This window comes from Trichosurus vulpecula, chromosome 8 (genome assembly GCF_011100635.1).
Source record: "Trichosurus vulpecula isolate mTriVul1 chromosome 8, mTriVul1.pri, whole genome shotgun sequence".
NCBI classification, from domain to species: domain Eukaryota; kingdom Metazoa; phylum Chordata; class Mammalia; order Diprotodontia; family Phalangeridae; genus Trichosurus; species Trichosurus vulpecula.
In genome coordinates, this window is record NC_050580.1 from 158,081,894 (window position 1) to 158,098,323 (window position 16,430).

General features: G+C 38.8%; 1 protein-coding gene across 1 annotated transcript in view; it reads left to right on the plus strand.

Annotated features, from left to right (window-relative positions):
• The first annotated feature begins 4,377 nt into the window (after positions 1-4,377).
• THSD4 (thrombospondin type 1 domain containing 4) overlaps positions 4,378-16,430 on the plus strand; it is a 338,894-nt gene continuing 326,841 nt past the window's right edge. The window contains exon 1 of the mRNA XM_036736984.1: positions 4,378-4,449. Within this exon, the coding sequence (XP_036592879.1) occupies positions 4,378-4,449 (72 nt within the window). The remainder of the gene's footprint in view (positions 4,450-16,430) is intronic.

A 16,430-nucleotide genomic window follows, 5' to 3' on the forward strand; every position in this document is an offset into this window, starting at 1 on the left:
TGGACTAAATAGCTTCTAAGCTCTCTTCCAACTCTCAGATTCCATGATTCTGTGAAAGGTAATTGAGGGGAAAATAGTCCTACGGGGTGCTTGGCATGGATTTCAACTAAACCAGATTATTCTGAAATTATATGTAGATTAAGCCAGGAGGATGATGAACATGTGTGAAATGGATATATCTGCTGGTATTTTTCTAAGGGCACTTTTCCTACTTGTAGTTCCTAGAACATGCCACTCTATCTCCCATCTCTGTATCTTGGCACTAACTGTTCCCCATGCCTGGAATGCTGTACCCTTCTCCTTGGCTGCTTAATTTACTTCTTCTCTCTTCAAAATTCAGCTCAAATCTCACTTTCTGCAAGAGGCCTTTCCTGTTTTCCCCAGCTGCTAATGCCTTTCCCTTCATATACTTTGTATATATCTTATATGTCCCTAGTTATTTCATATGGCATCTCTCTTGCTAGAATATCTACTCCTTAATGGCAGATATTATGGAGTTTATTTTTGTCCTTCAGTCAATCAGTATTAAGCGACTACACTATGCATGGCAATATACAAGGTGTTGAGGATTTCAAGTACAAAGAAAGGAACAACCCTTCTCTTTGAATCCCCAGTCATTACCACAGTGACTTCTGTGCTATTGACTGACTTCTCATTAACAATGATTGTCTAATTACCACATTTGAACTCTAACATTTACTGTACTTAAGGTGAAATCACCTGAACCTTACCAAATACGTAAGAAATCTATATCATAGACAAAGTAATTTAAATGTATTTAATAACTATCATTAATAAAGCACTGCGGGATAGTTTGGTGGTGCAGTGGATTGAGTACCAGGCCTGGAATTAGGAAGACTCATCTTCCTGAGTTCAAATCCAGCCTCAGAAACTTACTAGCTGTGTGACCCTGGGCAAGTCACTTAATCCTGTTTGCCTCAGTTTCCTCATCTGTAAAATGAGCTGAAGAAGGAAGTGGGAAACCACTCCGGAAACCCCAAATGGGTCACAAAGAATTGAAAACAACTCAACAACAACAATAATAAAGCACTTTAAAGTTTGCACAGCACATTACAAGTATTATTATACTTTATCCTCACAACGATCTTCATTTTGCTTGTGGAAGATGAGGCAGCCAGGAGTAAATATCTTTGAACTTTGATCTTCCTAAGTCAGATCCAGAACCCTATCCACTGTGTCATCTAGCTGTTCCTTCTTAGGGACTGGTTCTCAAAATATCTGAAAGAGAAAGAAATGGAAATAATAACTTTTTCAAGTCAGAGGTGACTGAGAAGTCATCAGAAACTAAAGATTCACTTGTTTTCTCATTTCTGTAACTTTTGTTTGGAGAATGATCTATGTATACATACATGGTAGTATTCCTGATGAAAAATCAAGGTGGAAACAGGCAGACATTTATAGATTTGCTAGAGCAAGTCATGTCTTTAAGATCGCACAGCTGCCTGAGAGGTGCAGAGATTGTAAGAGCCCACTGTTTACTATTTAGTGACTTTTAAATAGCATTCGACTCAATGAAACAAAATGAGGTTTTCAATTCAGCAAACGTTTGTTAAGTTCCTACAAAGTACCGACAGTGTACTAGGAACTAAGGAAAGAAAGATGATAAATAATATGCCTGAAGAAACTTATAGCCTCATGAGAAGGCAATGACACATACAAAAATAAGGATGCTCTCAGATTTTAAGGGTGAGTCTGTTAGTTATAGGCACAAAAGAGATATCCAAATCAGAGTAGGATAAATAAATGCAAAAGTGAGAGATCCTTTTCACCTGGATGCATCAAGGAATGTTTAATGGATGAGGCAACTCTTCAGCTGAATTTTGAAGGGAGAAATGGCTTTCAGAAGGCAGAGATGAGGAAGGGAGTATATTCAAGGTATGTCATAGCCAAGAGAGTGTAATACACACAGTTCAATTTGGCTATGATGTAGAAAGTCTGTATGTAATAAAATTAAGGCAAAATTTTGGAGGTAGTAAGATGACAGGCTAAAGATGATTTTGTTGTCCTCCCACTTTAAAAAAAATCTAGTGGCATGAGAGAGGTAGAAATGATTTTTTAAAGCAAGAAAACGGCCTTTGAATTAGGAAGAGAATGATCTAAGGAAGTAGTTTTGAAAATTTGTAAATAGAAATTTCGAAGTTTTCAATAGTAAACAAGGAAACTTGAGGATAGTGGGCTGTTCTGCAACTTTATAATGTTATCTGTTAAAATCAATTCTCTTGCTAAAAAGATAAAAGTGTTAAAACTAAAGAATGCATAATATTAAGTAGTAATAGGTCATAGCTTCAAATTTAGGATTCCATTAATGAGAGAAGCCAATATGTCTGAGTGAATATCCCTATAATGTTTACACTTCTTTAGGAGGAATTAATCCATTATTTTGTCTTATCATATTTAGTAGCTTATTTCTAAGGCTGACCATGTTGTTTCCAAGTGCCTGAATGTTAAGAAACTCAATTCTCTCAGTTATTTAATAGATTTGTGTTCATAGAAACTTAGTCTTTAGTTTTGTTTTTTGGTGAATTCTGTGATGTGCTAGCCCGCTGGAGTTTGGTTCTGATGTCATGAAGAATCATGGAAGATTTCTGAGCTGGGAAGTGGTATGATCAGACCTGTGTATCAGGAAGGTTAAAAAGGCATCTGTGTGTATAAATTGCAGTAGGAAGAAATTAGGAGAAGGGAAACCTGTGAGAAATCACTGCATCAGTGCAGGTGAGAGGTGATGAGGGCCCAAATTTATGTTGGCAATAGGAATGGTAAGGAGGGGTTGAATGTGAAATCAATTGTAGATTTCTTGCTTTCTCAATGGATAGGGATGGAGTAGGAGGGAGAGAGTTTGGAGCTCAAAATTTTTTAAAACGTGAATGTTAAAAATAAGTAAATTTTTTAAAAAAGCAATTATGAAGATAAATTCAATAGGATTTAGTGACTTATGGGATGAGTGAGAAGGAAGAATTCCATAATTCATTTTTAACATCCTATAAATATTCCTAGCCCTTCTACTAGATTATAGGTTCCTGGAGGGCAGGACTATAGAGTTTCTCCCCTTTTTATTCCCAGGACCCAACAAACATAGGTATTAATACATATTAGTATTGAATAGAAATGAATTACTTTAAATGTACCAGTGTGAATGATTGGGGCAAATGTCAGTGCCATTTAGAGCAATAAGGAAGTTAGGAGGAAAACTGAGTTTTGAGGAAATGTGATGACTTAATTTTTATATATACTCAGTTGGAGGTGTTGGTGGGATATTCAGATGGAGATATCTGGCAGGAAGTTGGTGATATGAGTCTGGTGCTTGAGACAGGTCCGAGATGGAAACTTGGGATTGGGGCAGGGGAGCAAGCACTTCTCATCAAAGTTATGGTTGAAGCTGTTCCCTGGCTGATCTATAATCAAACATAGAAGTTTCTCCATATTTCTATGAGGTAGCACCATCTTTTACGAAATTTCAAATGTTAGGTTGTGTCACCTAAGTCTAATTTTTCTTTCCTTGCCACTTTTGCCTACTGATTCGCAGAAGGTATTTTGCTGCTGGCAATGATGAGTGACATAGGCAAAAGGGAGAGGTGACTTCCTCTTCAGGTAAAGCAAAAAAAAGGAAGCCCTGAGGGACACAGTAACCCAGTTAGTCCATTAAACACCTACCCTCCTCTATCCCCTTTCCCCCCAAAATAATAGATTAAGTCCAAAGACTATCACTGCCCCACTTTACCTCTTCCCATTTACACAATCCTCAGACTGCATGCTCTTTCGTGATTTACTTTCTCCTTTAAAGCTACTGTTGATGTTAGGGGAAGAGGAAATACTGTGTTGGGTGCAGTAGTTTTAAGTACCCTGCTTGAGCTTGGTGTGAGTAGGCAGTTTTTACAGTTTAGCCCTTCTGCAGCCAAGCCGCCTGTCTGCACCAATGAGATATTGACAGCACCCCCTCCTCCCCCTTCTCACCCACCTCCCCTCCCGCCTGCACATGGATAGAGTGCTTACCTTCGGAGCTTGTTTCATGAATGAGGCCAGATGCATAACTCCACACTGATCATTTTCTGTCCCTCCCCTTTCTGCTTTATTTTAACTGCAGCCCCCCAGCTCCCAGCTGGCTCCCTTCCCCTCCCCCACTCGATAGAAGTTATTACATGAAGAGATCAGCTTACCAGTTGTCTTCAGAGCTGAGACTGAGAGCAGAGCTCCTGGTAGTAGAGAGTGAGAGAGAGAGAGAGGGAGAGAGAGAGAGAGAGCATGGTGCCTGTGTAGCAGAACTCCAGGGCTGGGATCCTGAGACACAAGTGCATCTGCTAGCTGTTAGTACTTGGCAGACGGATTTCTCCTCTAGGGTAGCTCTAACTTTGGGTAATAATGTTTGTCAGCTACCTGATATTAACATTGTTCTACGTTCAAACAGCAGTGTTAGCAAGACCTGAGGGAGAGGTAAGCCAAGCAAAATATCTTGTCAAAAGTTATATTCTTGTCAGTATTATGTTTCCTCTTCTATCTACCAAGAGGGATCAGGGAACAGTTTTTCTGTTGGACGTTGGGTAACATTCTGTCTTTAATTTTTACAATTGCCTCGCTTTCTTCTAGATATAGTATTCCCCTCCCTCATCTTTTTCTTTCCTGAAAAAAAGAAATCCAATAGCTTCTAAAATCAATCTAACAGCTGAAGGCAACTTTTCCTAATATTTCCATCCTGAGCACCCATAATGTTCTGTGTGAGAGATCTCTCTGGCATGCATATTTCTCCTCCTAGTGATAGTAAGAGAAATAGGGTATACCTGATTCCAGGATGGGACTGAGTATTGTTTTCCACTTGTGTTATGTAGAAAGAAATGTGTAGGATGCTGAAGTACTCTTTTTCACCTTCTGTTTTTGCATTTCTTTAAATTGCTCTCCATCCTCCCTCTTACCTCCCCTTTTCTTCTTGTCTTCATGGTTTCATTGTTCTTGGAAAATATGTTTAGTCACCTTTCTGCCCTACGTTTGATGAGTGACAGCAGTGTGACAGTGACATCAGTATCTTGAGTGTGTATGAGGTCCAGACGGGAGAGTGCCAGCATAGGTGTGGGATGTTAGCTTGTTTATGGGATGTCTCTAGAAATAAAAAAAGCCATTTGTCTTCATAGTGGCCATCCTCATTTGTTTGCTAAGAAGGATTTTTGCCCATTGTTGTACCTGGGTGTTATAGACGATTTTAAAATATTGGGAAAGTGGAATTAAGGGAAAATTCATAAAAGGCTGGGTAGGGAGACACATTGAATTATGTCCATCGCTCCCCACCTGTGGATCGGTATGTACCGCATTCACCAAGACACCTTGGATTCTTCTTTGACTTCCACCCACCGAAGTCAGGCAACTGGAGAGAAACAGAAGTTATCCAGAATTTCTTTTCCCTGGTACAGTAATAAGGAGAATATCAGAAATCTAAGTGAAAAGTCCATTTCTCGAAGGATGATACTGAGGCTTCCTAGCCCTTTCTGTTAGGCTTGTCAGAGGACTGAGCAGTTTTGGGAAGCCCAATGTAATTACTTTCCCTGCTAACAGAGAAGTGGAAGTGAAAATCCCTCCAAGTCAGCTGTGGTTTAGGGTGTGTCATTACTGAGGCTCCCAACCTCCATGTGGCTTCTAGGCACTGAAGAGGGAACCTCTCATATTAACCAGCGGTTGTTTTGGGTTATTAGTTCGTGAAGCCCTCTGCTCTCCACACAACAGTTTCTGTGTCTTTTGAAGAAATTAAAGTCCTGAATGGAGGTTTGGTGGGTTTGAATGGGTTAGTGATCGGAGTAGCTGAAAGCTGTTCATTGCCCTCTACTTGTAGCCAGAGTTTGAAACTTCCCTGTTGATTTTTTTACTGTGCAAAGCAAATGACAAATGGGCTCCCTTAACTCAGGCTGAAGCACTTAAGCATGCTAGAGAGCTCATATGGAAAATATTTCTATCACGGCTGCATGCACATATGGTTTAGGGAGACCCCCATAAAGAGCAAATCACAGAGCATCAACAATGCTACAGTGTGCCAATTACCCTTATTAGCAGAGAGGATGGGGACAGGCTCTGGACTTACCTGAAAACAACTGGCTGCATTGGAAGTCCACACTGGAATGGATGTTTTATGTATGCTACAAGCCATATGTCATATACTTCAACCAGTGCTGATCTGTTAAACTTTATAATCAGCAAGGCAGATGAAAAATGAAAGGGGGATTATAACCAAATCTTCCAATTTTTGATGATATACAGACTATACTCTGAAAAGGAAGTGAGAGAGAATCTGTCTTTAAAATCAAATTATATACACTTAATTATGAGACCTGATAGAGAAAACGGGAAGTAAAAAAAGGTGGCTGGTTCTTTGTTTCTCCTTTGCTAGAGATTGTTGTAGGGTGTGTGTGTGTGTGTGTGTGTGTGTGTGTGTGTGTGTGTGTGTGTTTGTCTACTTGCTGCAAAATTTTGACTCCACAAGTACTGTTTTGCTGGGAAATTATACAATTAAAATCTTTTCCCCTTTGGTGGAAATGAAATGATGAGGAAGGAGAGTAAGAGTGAGGCCCCCTTTGAAAAAGAATGTAGTTTATGTGGTGCTTTGAAGAATGTGGCATTTATTTATAAGAACCTCCCTCCCCCCTTTTATTGCTGTGTTAGTTACAAAATTCACCCATAAACATGTGGCGTAGTCCTGAAGTCACCAAGACTCCCCCCCAACCCCTGCCCCACTGCCAGCTGGTTTTCTTGTAGGTTTTAATTATCTTCTCTTTGGATGTTAACAAAAACACATGAGTCAAATGAAGAGGAGGAACAAATCTCCCCAAACTGATGGTTCTATCTTTTGGTCTTAGAGTTTTCTTTTTTTTTTTCCTGTGGTATTTGGCTTCTTAAAATCATGTCAGGGTATTGGGAATAGAGCGGCGTGCCATTGTTGGCTGTTCTTGAGTCACTTTGTGAGCATTTGGTTTCCTCTTAGATGGGAGAAATGGGAGTAGGGTGGGTTGGGGTGAGGAAGATAAAAGCTCAGGGTGTAGAAAAGGGAAGTTAACATCATAAACCTGAAACTGTATTTGGAGTCCCTTCTCTGGTAAAAATGGGCACTGGTGAAGGCACTGGTCTGCCTTCCAGAAACATGGTTTTGATTTGCTAAAGCTTGGGCAGAGCTACATTGAAGAATTCATTCATTCTTTCATCCTTTCACCTTCTGTGTTTAAGGGGAGGCTAAATCATGGGGGGGGTGCTATTTAAAGCATTCAGAATGTTGCCCTCGGAGGGTAACAACAGCAAAGACCTGTAAAGTTCAGTCTCTCTCAGAGGAGCCTGGAGGAAGTAAAACAATGCAGAGAATTTGAGGTTGTCTGTGCCAGGAGAGTGCCAGAAGCCACTTTTTCTTTGCAGGGGAGCAGCAAGAGGATAGAAGTATTCTTTCCTCTGGCTCGTATACAGTCTGCCTTTCCTCTCACATGGTTTTGAGGAGTGGAGACTTATGTGTTGAGGAATGAGAAACCTCTAAGTGTTAAGTGAAATACTTCATCTTTCCAAAAGGAATAGTTTTGCACACGGTGGTTTTAAAGAAGACAGGGCTAAAAGGGCAAAAGAGATGGAGTTTTTGTATGTGTGTCTTTCTAGACTAGAGGTTCCATTTTTCCCCTCTCACTGCTTATATGATATATTGCCTATTAAGCAATTCCCCATAGTTCTTACTCTTTCGTTGGAATTTACTTCTTTTGTGAGTCTTGAAATATTCAGTAGGCTGAAGAGTGAATTTTGCCATAGAGGCCCCTGCTGACACCACCAACCACCTCTATGCTCCAGGAGGTCTGAGAGTCCCTCATTAAGCCTGGATGATGGGTTAGGCAACTAAGAAGAGGCCAATCACATTCTTTTCTTCTCTACCCCCTGCTGCACCCCTAAATGCATCTTCTGCTCTGGTGAGGCAGGCTTCCTCACTGTACTATGCCTGTCCCTAGTTCTGTGGCTTTGTTCATGCTGTTCCCCCTTCCTAGAATGTTGTCCTCTCTGCTTATCCAAATCCTACATATCCTTGGAGACCTGCCTCAAGTTTCACCTTCTTCACCAAGCATATTCTGCTATTCTGGTCCTTATTGATCTCTTCTTTCTCTGAACATCTAGTTCCAGGTTTCAACCAGGCTATCCTCATCTGAAAGAAATCTTATATTGCCATCTGGTCTTTATTTTGTGGCATTGGTACTTCAGGGATTGATTTTTGGTTTTCTTCTAACACATAGCAACCTTCTAAGTTTAGCATGTTATCACTAGGTGGTAGAAGTATGTAGTGATTCAAGATAATAGTCATAGATTTAGAAGCATAAACCATAAAGGGGCATCAGAGGTCATTTAGCTCATTCTCCTTACTTTAAACTTGAAACTGAGGTTCAGAGAGAGATTGAATAGCAGAGTAAAGGCAGAGACTCACCTGAGCTCTATCAAATTCCCCTCTAAACAGCATTCAAATAATGCTTCAAAATGAACTATGAAGTGGCAGAACCAAGAAAAGGATGGGGTGAAACAGTTTTCCACCCCAAGATAACTTAGATTAGCAGGAAAGGTCAGGCTCACTGGGTTTAGAGTGGAGTACAGTATAGCATGGGCCACACCAGTGCAGGCCATGCCTGGGTAAGCCAGCAGCAGGTCTTGGTCGGTAGGGCTGGGGTGGGAGTAGAAGGAATTGACTGAATCAGCAGCACCTTCTGGAGCTCTCGTCCCACAAGCCATAAGGGGGTCAGACAACTGGTCAAAAGCAAATTACAAGGGATCCTTTGTTGGCCCTGGTAACAGTACCCAAATGTAGTTCTGGATTGCTCCCGTGGTGAGGAGGAGCACTAGCAAGAGCAGGGACCCTGGATACAGTTTCAGGGTGGAAAAGAATGCTTGTGGTCACTCACAGACCAGACGAGCAGTGACCACACCTCTCCTTAGATCATACCACCTTGGAAAAACTGAAACTTAGAGATCTCCAGAAGTAGCTCTGAAAACAGTAGAACAAAAGGCCTGAAGTTTGGGACAGTGCCCACACCCTGGGAACAAAGCCCAACTTTAACATAAATTTGAAAGTCAAGAAATAGACTGGAAAAATGAGCAAACAGAAACAGTAACGAAAGAACCTAACTATAGAAAGTTATTATGGTGACAGGGAAGATCAAAACACAAATTGAGAAGAAGACAATGTCAAAACAATTACATGCAAAGGCTCAAAAAAATGTGACTTGGTCTCAGCCCTCACCCCCCCCCCCAAAAAAAGTAAAATCCTGGAAGATCTTCTTTAAAAAAGATTTTAAAAATCAAATAAGAGGAGTAGAGGAAAAATTGGGAAAAGAAATTAGAACGAAGCAAGAAAATCATGAAAAAAGACTCAATAGCTTGGTAAAGGAGGCACAAAAATACTGATGAAAATAACACCTTAAAAAAAAGAGTAGGCCAAATTGTAAAAGAGGCACAAAAATTCACTGAAGAGAAAAATTCCTTAAAAAACAGAATTGGCCAAATGGAAAAAATGTACTAAAATTAACTGAAGAAAATAATTTTTAAAAAAATAGAATTGGACAAATGGAAGCTCATGACTCCATGAGACATCAAGAAACAATAAAACAAAATCAAAAGAATGAAAAAATAAAGAAAATATGGAATGCCTCGTTGGTATTTCAGACAACAGTCAGTCATAACTGACCTGGTAGATCGAGGAGAAATAATTTAAGAATTATTGGACTTTCTGAAAGCCATGATTTAAAAAGAAGCCTAGATATCATATTTCAAGAAATTACCAATTTTAAAAATTGCAATCATCCTTTTTATTATACTATATTATGTAAATGCTTGTTTTATTCCATAAATTAAAAATAGATTTTTTTAATTGGCAAGGAAAACTGCCCTGATATCCTAGAACCAAAAGGTAAAATAGAAATTGAAAGAATTGAAAGAATCAATCACCTTCTTAAAGAGATCCCAAAAAATGAATACTCCCGAGAATATTATAGCCAAATTCCAGAGCTGCCAAGTCAATGAGAAAATATTGCAAGCAGCCAGAAAGCAACAATTTTCAAATATCATGAAACCACAGTCAGGATAGTGCAAGATTTAGCAGCTTCTATATTAACGGATCAGAAGGCTTGGAATATGATATTCCAGAGGGCAAAGGAGCTAGGATTACAACGAAGAAATCACCTACCCAGCATAATCCTTTGGTGGGGGGCATGGATTATTTAATGAAATAGAAGACTTTCAAGCATTCCTGATGAAAAGATAAGAGCTGAATATAAAATCTGACATTCAAACACAAGATGAGAAGCATAAAGAGGTAAACAGGAAAGAGAAATCATAAGGGATTCAATAAAGTTAAGCTGATGATACTTGTAATTCCTAAGAACTTTATCTTTGTTAGGGCGGTTAGAAGGAGTATACATAGACAGAGGGTACAAGCTGACTATGATGGGATGATAACCAAAAAAATAAAATTAAGGGGTGAGAAATACGGATGCACTGGGAGAGGAGGGGAAGGTAGATTGAAATAAATTATCTCACATAAAGAAGGTGCGAAAGAGCTTTTACAGTGCAGGGAAGGGTGGGGTGGGGTGCACTATGGCAACACGAGCTTTATTTTCATCACATTGGTTCAAAAAAGGAATAAAATACACATTCAGTTGTGTATAGAAACCCTATCTTCACCTACAGAAAAGTAGAAAGAGAAAGGAATAAGTAGAAGGGAAGGCAGATTGGGGGAGGCGGTGGTCAGAAACAAAATACTTTTGAAGAAATGGGGGAAAGGGAGAAAGAGGATAAACAGGAGCAGGGAAGTAGGATCGTAGGAAATACACAGTAATCATGATTGTGCATTTGAATGAGATGAATTTACCTATAAATTGGAAGCAGACAGCGGAGTGAATTATGTGATTTAAACATAAAGGGTAATACCATAACCAAATTAGTAGAGCACGGAATAGTTTGCCTCTCAGATCTATGGATAAGGGAAGAATTTATGACTGAACAAAAGACAGAGAGAATTACAGGATGTAAAATGGATAATTTTGATTATAGTAAACTAAAAAGTTTTTGTACAAACAAAGCCAATGCAGCAAAAAATAGAAGGAAAACAGAGAACTGGGGGAAATTTTACGGTAAGTTTCTCTGATAAAGACCTCATTTCTCAGATAATATAGAGATCTGAGTCGTATTTATAAGAATACAAGTCATTCTTCAATGGATAGTCCAAGGATATGAATGGTCAGTTTTCAGATGAAGAAATCAAAGCTATCTATAATCATATGAAAAAATGCTCTAAGTCACTATTGGTTAGAGAAATACAAATTAAAACAACTCTGAGGTACTACCTTCCATCTATCAGATTGGTTAATATTACGGAAAAGAAAAATGTCAAATGTTGGAGGGGCTATGGGAAAATTGGGACTCTAATGCACTAATTGTGGAGTTGTGAAGTGATTCAACTATTCTGGAGAATAACTTGGAACTACGCCCAACGGGCAATCAGACTGTGCATACCCTTTGACCCAGCAATACCACTACTAGGTCTGTATCCCAAAGAGATATATACAAAAATATTTATAGCAGCTCTTTTTGTATTGGAATTTGGAAATTTGGAATTTGGAAATTGAGGAGATGCTCATTAGTTGGGGAATGGCTGAAAAAGTTGTGATATATGATTGTAATGGAATATTATTGTGCTATAAGAAATGATACGTAGGCAGATTTCAGAAAAATCTGGAAAGCCTTGCATGTACTGATGCTGAGTGAAATGAGCAGAAACAGGAGAACATTGTATACAGTAACAGCAGGATTTCATGATGATCAACTACGAATGATTTAACTATTCTCAGCAATACAATGATCAAAATGCAATAATACAAAATACAATTCTAAAGCACTCATGATGAAAAGTGCTATCCACTTCCAGAGAACTAAAAGAGTCTGAATTCAGATCAAAACATCACTTAAAAAAAAACCTTTATATTTTTCTTGATCTGTGTTTTCTTTCACAACATGACTAATATGGAAATATGTTTTACATGACTGCACATGTATAACGTATATTAAATTGCTTGCCTTCTCAATGAGAAGGGAGAGGAGGGCGGAAGAGAATTTGAAACAAAAAATTTAAAAACAAATGTAAAAAATTGTTTTATATGTAATAAGAAAATAAAAGATTCATTAATTTCCCCCCCCAAAAAAAAAGAAACTGAGGCTCAGAGGGATTAAGCAAGTTGCCTGAGGTCATAAAGGTAGTGACAAACAGATTTTGGATTCATGTCCTTAAACTCCAGAGGCAGCATTCTTTCTACTAAACAATGTTCTTCTTTGTTGGTCTAAATAGGGAGCAATCTTTCCCTGAGTTCAAGGTGGCAGCAGTCTGTTCCTCAGCCTGGCATAGTGAAAAAAAAAAACATTGTGTCTGTGTTTTTATCCTGATTGCCATTTACTAGCTATGTGATCTTGAAGAAGTCTCATTACTAGCAGGGGGCAAAATAAGGGGGTTGGTCTAGGTCCCTTCCAGGTCTAAATCTCTGATCCTATCTTGAAGCTGCAAGTTTTGAAAGCAACATTTGAGTCAAAAGTATAACTTCTTATTAAACAAATCTACTTGTTTTTGTAATGCTATTCTCTTATGATTCCCTTCTTACTCTACCATCCTTCTTACTCTACCATCTTTGGTCATTCCTCATTGTACCAATATCTTCTTTGTATGTCTCTGGGCAAGTCATTTAACCCCTCTCTAAGCCTCAGTTTTCTCATCTATAAAATGGGCATAATAATAGTGCCTGCCTCACAGGGTTGTTGTATCAAGTGAGTTAAGATATATAAAGTACTTTGCAAACCTTAAATTGCCATATAAGTGCTAGCCAGCGATCATCATTGTTGTCATCATCATCCCTTACTGCCTACACACACATATAATTCAAACCTTCACCTGATCTTGCCATCTCCTCTGGCTGTTATCTTATTTTTCACCTACCTCTCACTGCCTAACTTCTCAAGCAAGTGGTCTATCTCTACAGCCTTCCTTTCTAAACCAGGCACTCCTTATTCCTTCTTAGTTTGTCCTCTTGACTTACCTACCACTACAGTGTCTTGCTTCCTCTACCAATTTTCTCATCCTTTCATTTCTAGCTCCTTTACTGACTTCTCATCTTCCATCCACACACTAAATGTGAACATTCCACAGGTTCTGACCTCAGTTTTTGCCTCTTTATACACTTCTTACTTTCAAAGCCTATCAAGTCAACCAAATTCAACTGTCTACTTTATGGGAAGGACTCTCAAACTTCAATCACCAAGCTGAGCTCATGTCCTAACTGGACCATGTATGTTGCCACCTGGATATTTTTTTCCAGCATTTCAAATGTAACATTTATGATACTAAGCTCATTGTTTTCTGACCACAAACCAGATACTCTGCCTGACTTCAATTTTTCTGCAAATGATGCCACCATGTTCCCAGTTGACCAGGCTTATAATCTTGGAGCCATCTTTTGATGATTCTTTGTCCTGAGAATGCAAGGTCCAATCAATCACCATATCCTGTTGGTTCTTCATTCATAGTATCTCTTGTGTACATTTTTTACATTTATATTCTATCAATGGAGGCAATCTAATTTAATGGAAAGTATTAGATTTGGAAGCTGAGAAGCTGGGTCTGAATCACAACTCTGCCACTTTCTATCTGTGTGACTTGGGACAAGTCACTTAACTTCTCTGTAATTCAGTTTTCTGATTTATAAAATGAGGGAGTAGGCCTTGATCATTTTTAAAGACCCTTCCAGCTCTCAATCTATGATCCTGTAATCCTATGTCATTTCTTCCTGGTTCTCTAGGATGCCACTATCCTAGTTCAAACTCTGAACTACTGAACAGTTCCCTAATTTGTTTCTATATCTCAAATCCATGACACATTTTTACCAAATTAATTTTCCTAAAAAGGCCCTAGAATCTACAATGAACTTTACTTCTTAAAATCATCACTTTCCTACAGGTAGCCTAGGCAAAATACTACCACCTCAATGAGGCTTTTCCCCCCAGGTAGAAATGCTTCCTCCCCAGATTCCATCTATCTGCCTGTGTGATTGGTTCTGTGTCTCTTTTTAACTCTTTCTCTTTTCTTTTCCCACTTTCCCACTTCATAATTTAAATCTTGAAAGCTTCCCATTCCACCTGGTGAATTTCAATCCGTGGAATGCTATCTTAGCTTTTTCTGAAAACTTTGAAATATATCCCCCCCCCCAAATCTAGGATGCCAAGAGATGTTTCCCAAATGTTTGATCTATTTCTTCATTCTGTCTAGGTGGTCTGTGGTACACTCTGATCACAATATTGCTCTTACTTCTTCCTCTGTTAATCTCCCAAATGTTGTTCTCTATGCTTTAGTCCTTTTACTTCCAGGATTTCTTCACGTGGGTATATCTTTGCTACTCACCATCTGCCTTCTTATCATTTTATTTTTCATCACCTATGAAGTCGAATTTGCCTTCTTGCCAAGGGTGTGCTGGTAAATGATTAAAAACTCACTGAGTTTGTAGGTGGAGGATTGGTTTCAATTTCTGAAGTGTCAATGCTCACACTAAAAATATAATAATTGACTCTGAGCCAATAGGAGCCAGATTCAGCAGACACTGCTCGTAAGTGCTCCTGGCATTTAAGATCTCTAGTTCACCTTGTTTGATTCCTATATATCCTGGCTCCCTTCTTGGACTTTGTCTCCTGGGAATCTGGGAATGTGTGATACCATTTTTCTTGCTCCAATATAGCTATTCTCTATGGTGCCCACATAGTTGGTTTTCTCCACCTCCCTTTCTTTTTCCATTTAAAGCTCACCTGATCAGATTTCTAAAACTCTAGGCATATATATTCTTACCTTTTAGGCTCATTGCACCCCAGCCAGAATCCCTACATTCTTATAATTTAAACCATGGTATAGAAATCTTAATCCCTTTCTCAGACACTACCTTCTTAACCAGCAGTTCACTTTCCAAATCTCCCTTTCTCTCATAAAGTCTTTGTCTCTGATTGGTAGCAATGATGAAAATACCACCTGTGCCCTTAAGGCCTTTGGTTTTTTGACCAAAGCTTTGTAATCTTTAGTGATACCCCTTGGATTCATTCTTGGAGTATCATATGTGCTCACATATCAGAAGTAGGCTATAGTCATTTAATGTGGCAAGTCATGGGAAGGCAAGTCATTAGATGGTGCTAGACTTGGAACTAGGAAGACCTGAGATCAATTTCTTCCTTAGACACTCGATGTGTGACCCTAGGCCAGTCTCTTAACATCTTTCAACATCAGGTTCCCCATTTTTTTCAAATGTAAGTAGAACTGTCTTCCAGGGTTGTTGTGAGGATTATGAGATAACAAATATAAAGTGCTTTGCAAAAATAAAAGTGCTAAATAAAAGCTAACTTATGATGATTTTTTTTCATACAATGATTATTTGCCCCCATGAAGACAGCACACCTCTTGATTGTTATCCAGTCCAAAAAAAATAGTTGCTTGAATACTTTTTCAAAAAGTAGTCCCAGTCATCTGCCACCACTACCAATCTCTTCTTTCTCTGCTCCTTACTAAAGCATCTCTCACTAGGGGACACTTTTAGATCACACCTTGGAGTGTAAGGATTATTTTCACCCTCAAATGGTCTAGGTCCAGGATCTCCCTCTTCAGGAGGAACCACACATATGTTCCTTCACTCTCAAGTATTCAGCAGTCTTTTTTTCTCTTTCTCCTCCATATCACTTGATTCTGTCTTTCAACATCCTGATAGAGGTTTGATAAACAAATAGTAAACTGGTAGTTGATGTAGAAAAGACACTTTTCAATGTTGCAGAATTCAGCCATTCATTCTTGGTCCAGGAAGGTAGTCTGGGCTTTTTCTAAGTATACCCCTTTTGTAACATAGTGACAGAGCTTTTGCAACTTAGCATTGCCTTTGTCTAACTTGCTAACTAAAGATCCATTATAGGCATCTCAGCAATAATAATATCTGGAAGCAGTATAGAATTATAAAACAAGTTACATACATTATCTCATTTTACCCTCACAGTAATACTCTGAGGAAATTAAGGCTCAGAGACATTATGACTTTCCTTGGGTCACAAAACTGTTGTGTGAGGAAAGATTTATACCCACGTCTTGCTGACACCAAATATTTAACACTCTATACTCGAAATGATTCTGTGAATCAGTAAAGGGCTTTTTGAGGTGAGAGATTGTATTTTCTTCCTTTTTCTATCTTTCCACTTTCCTCCCCATTAGGGATTAGTGTAATATTTTATACCTGGTAGGCATTTAATAAAAGTTTATTGAAGTGAGTAACATTATTCACTGCTGGATTGCTGAATCCTGGGGCTGGGCACTACATTTACTCTCTTTTTTTTTCTTATTTGTGACCCAGGCATGCAGTCTGGATTTG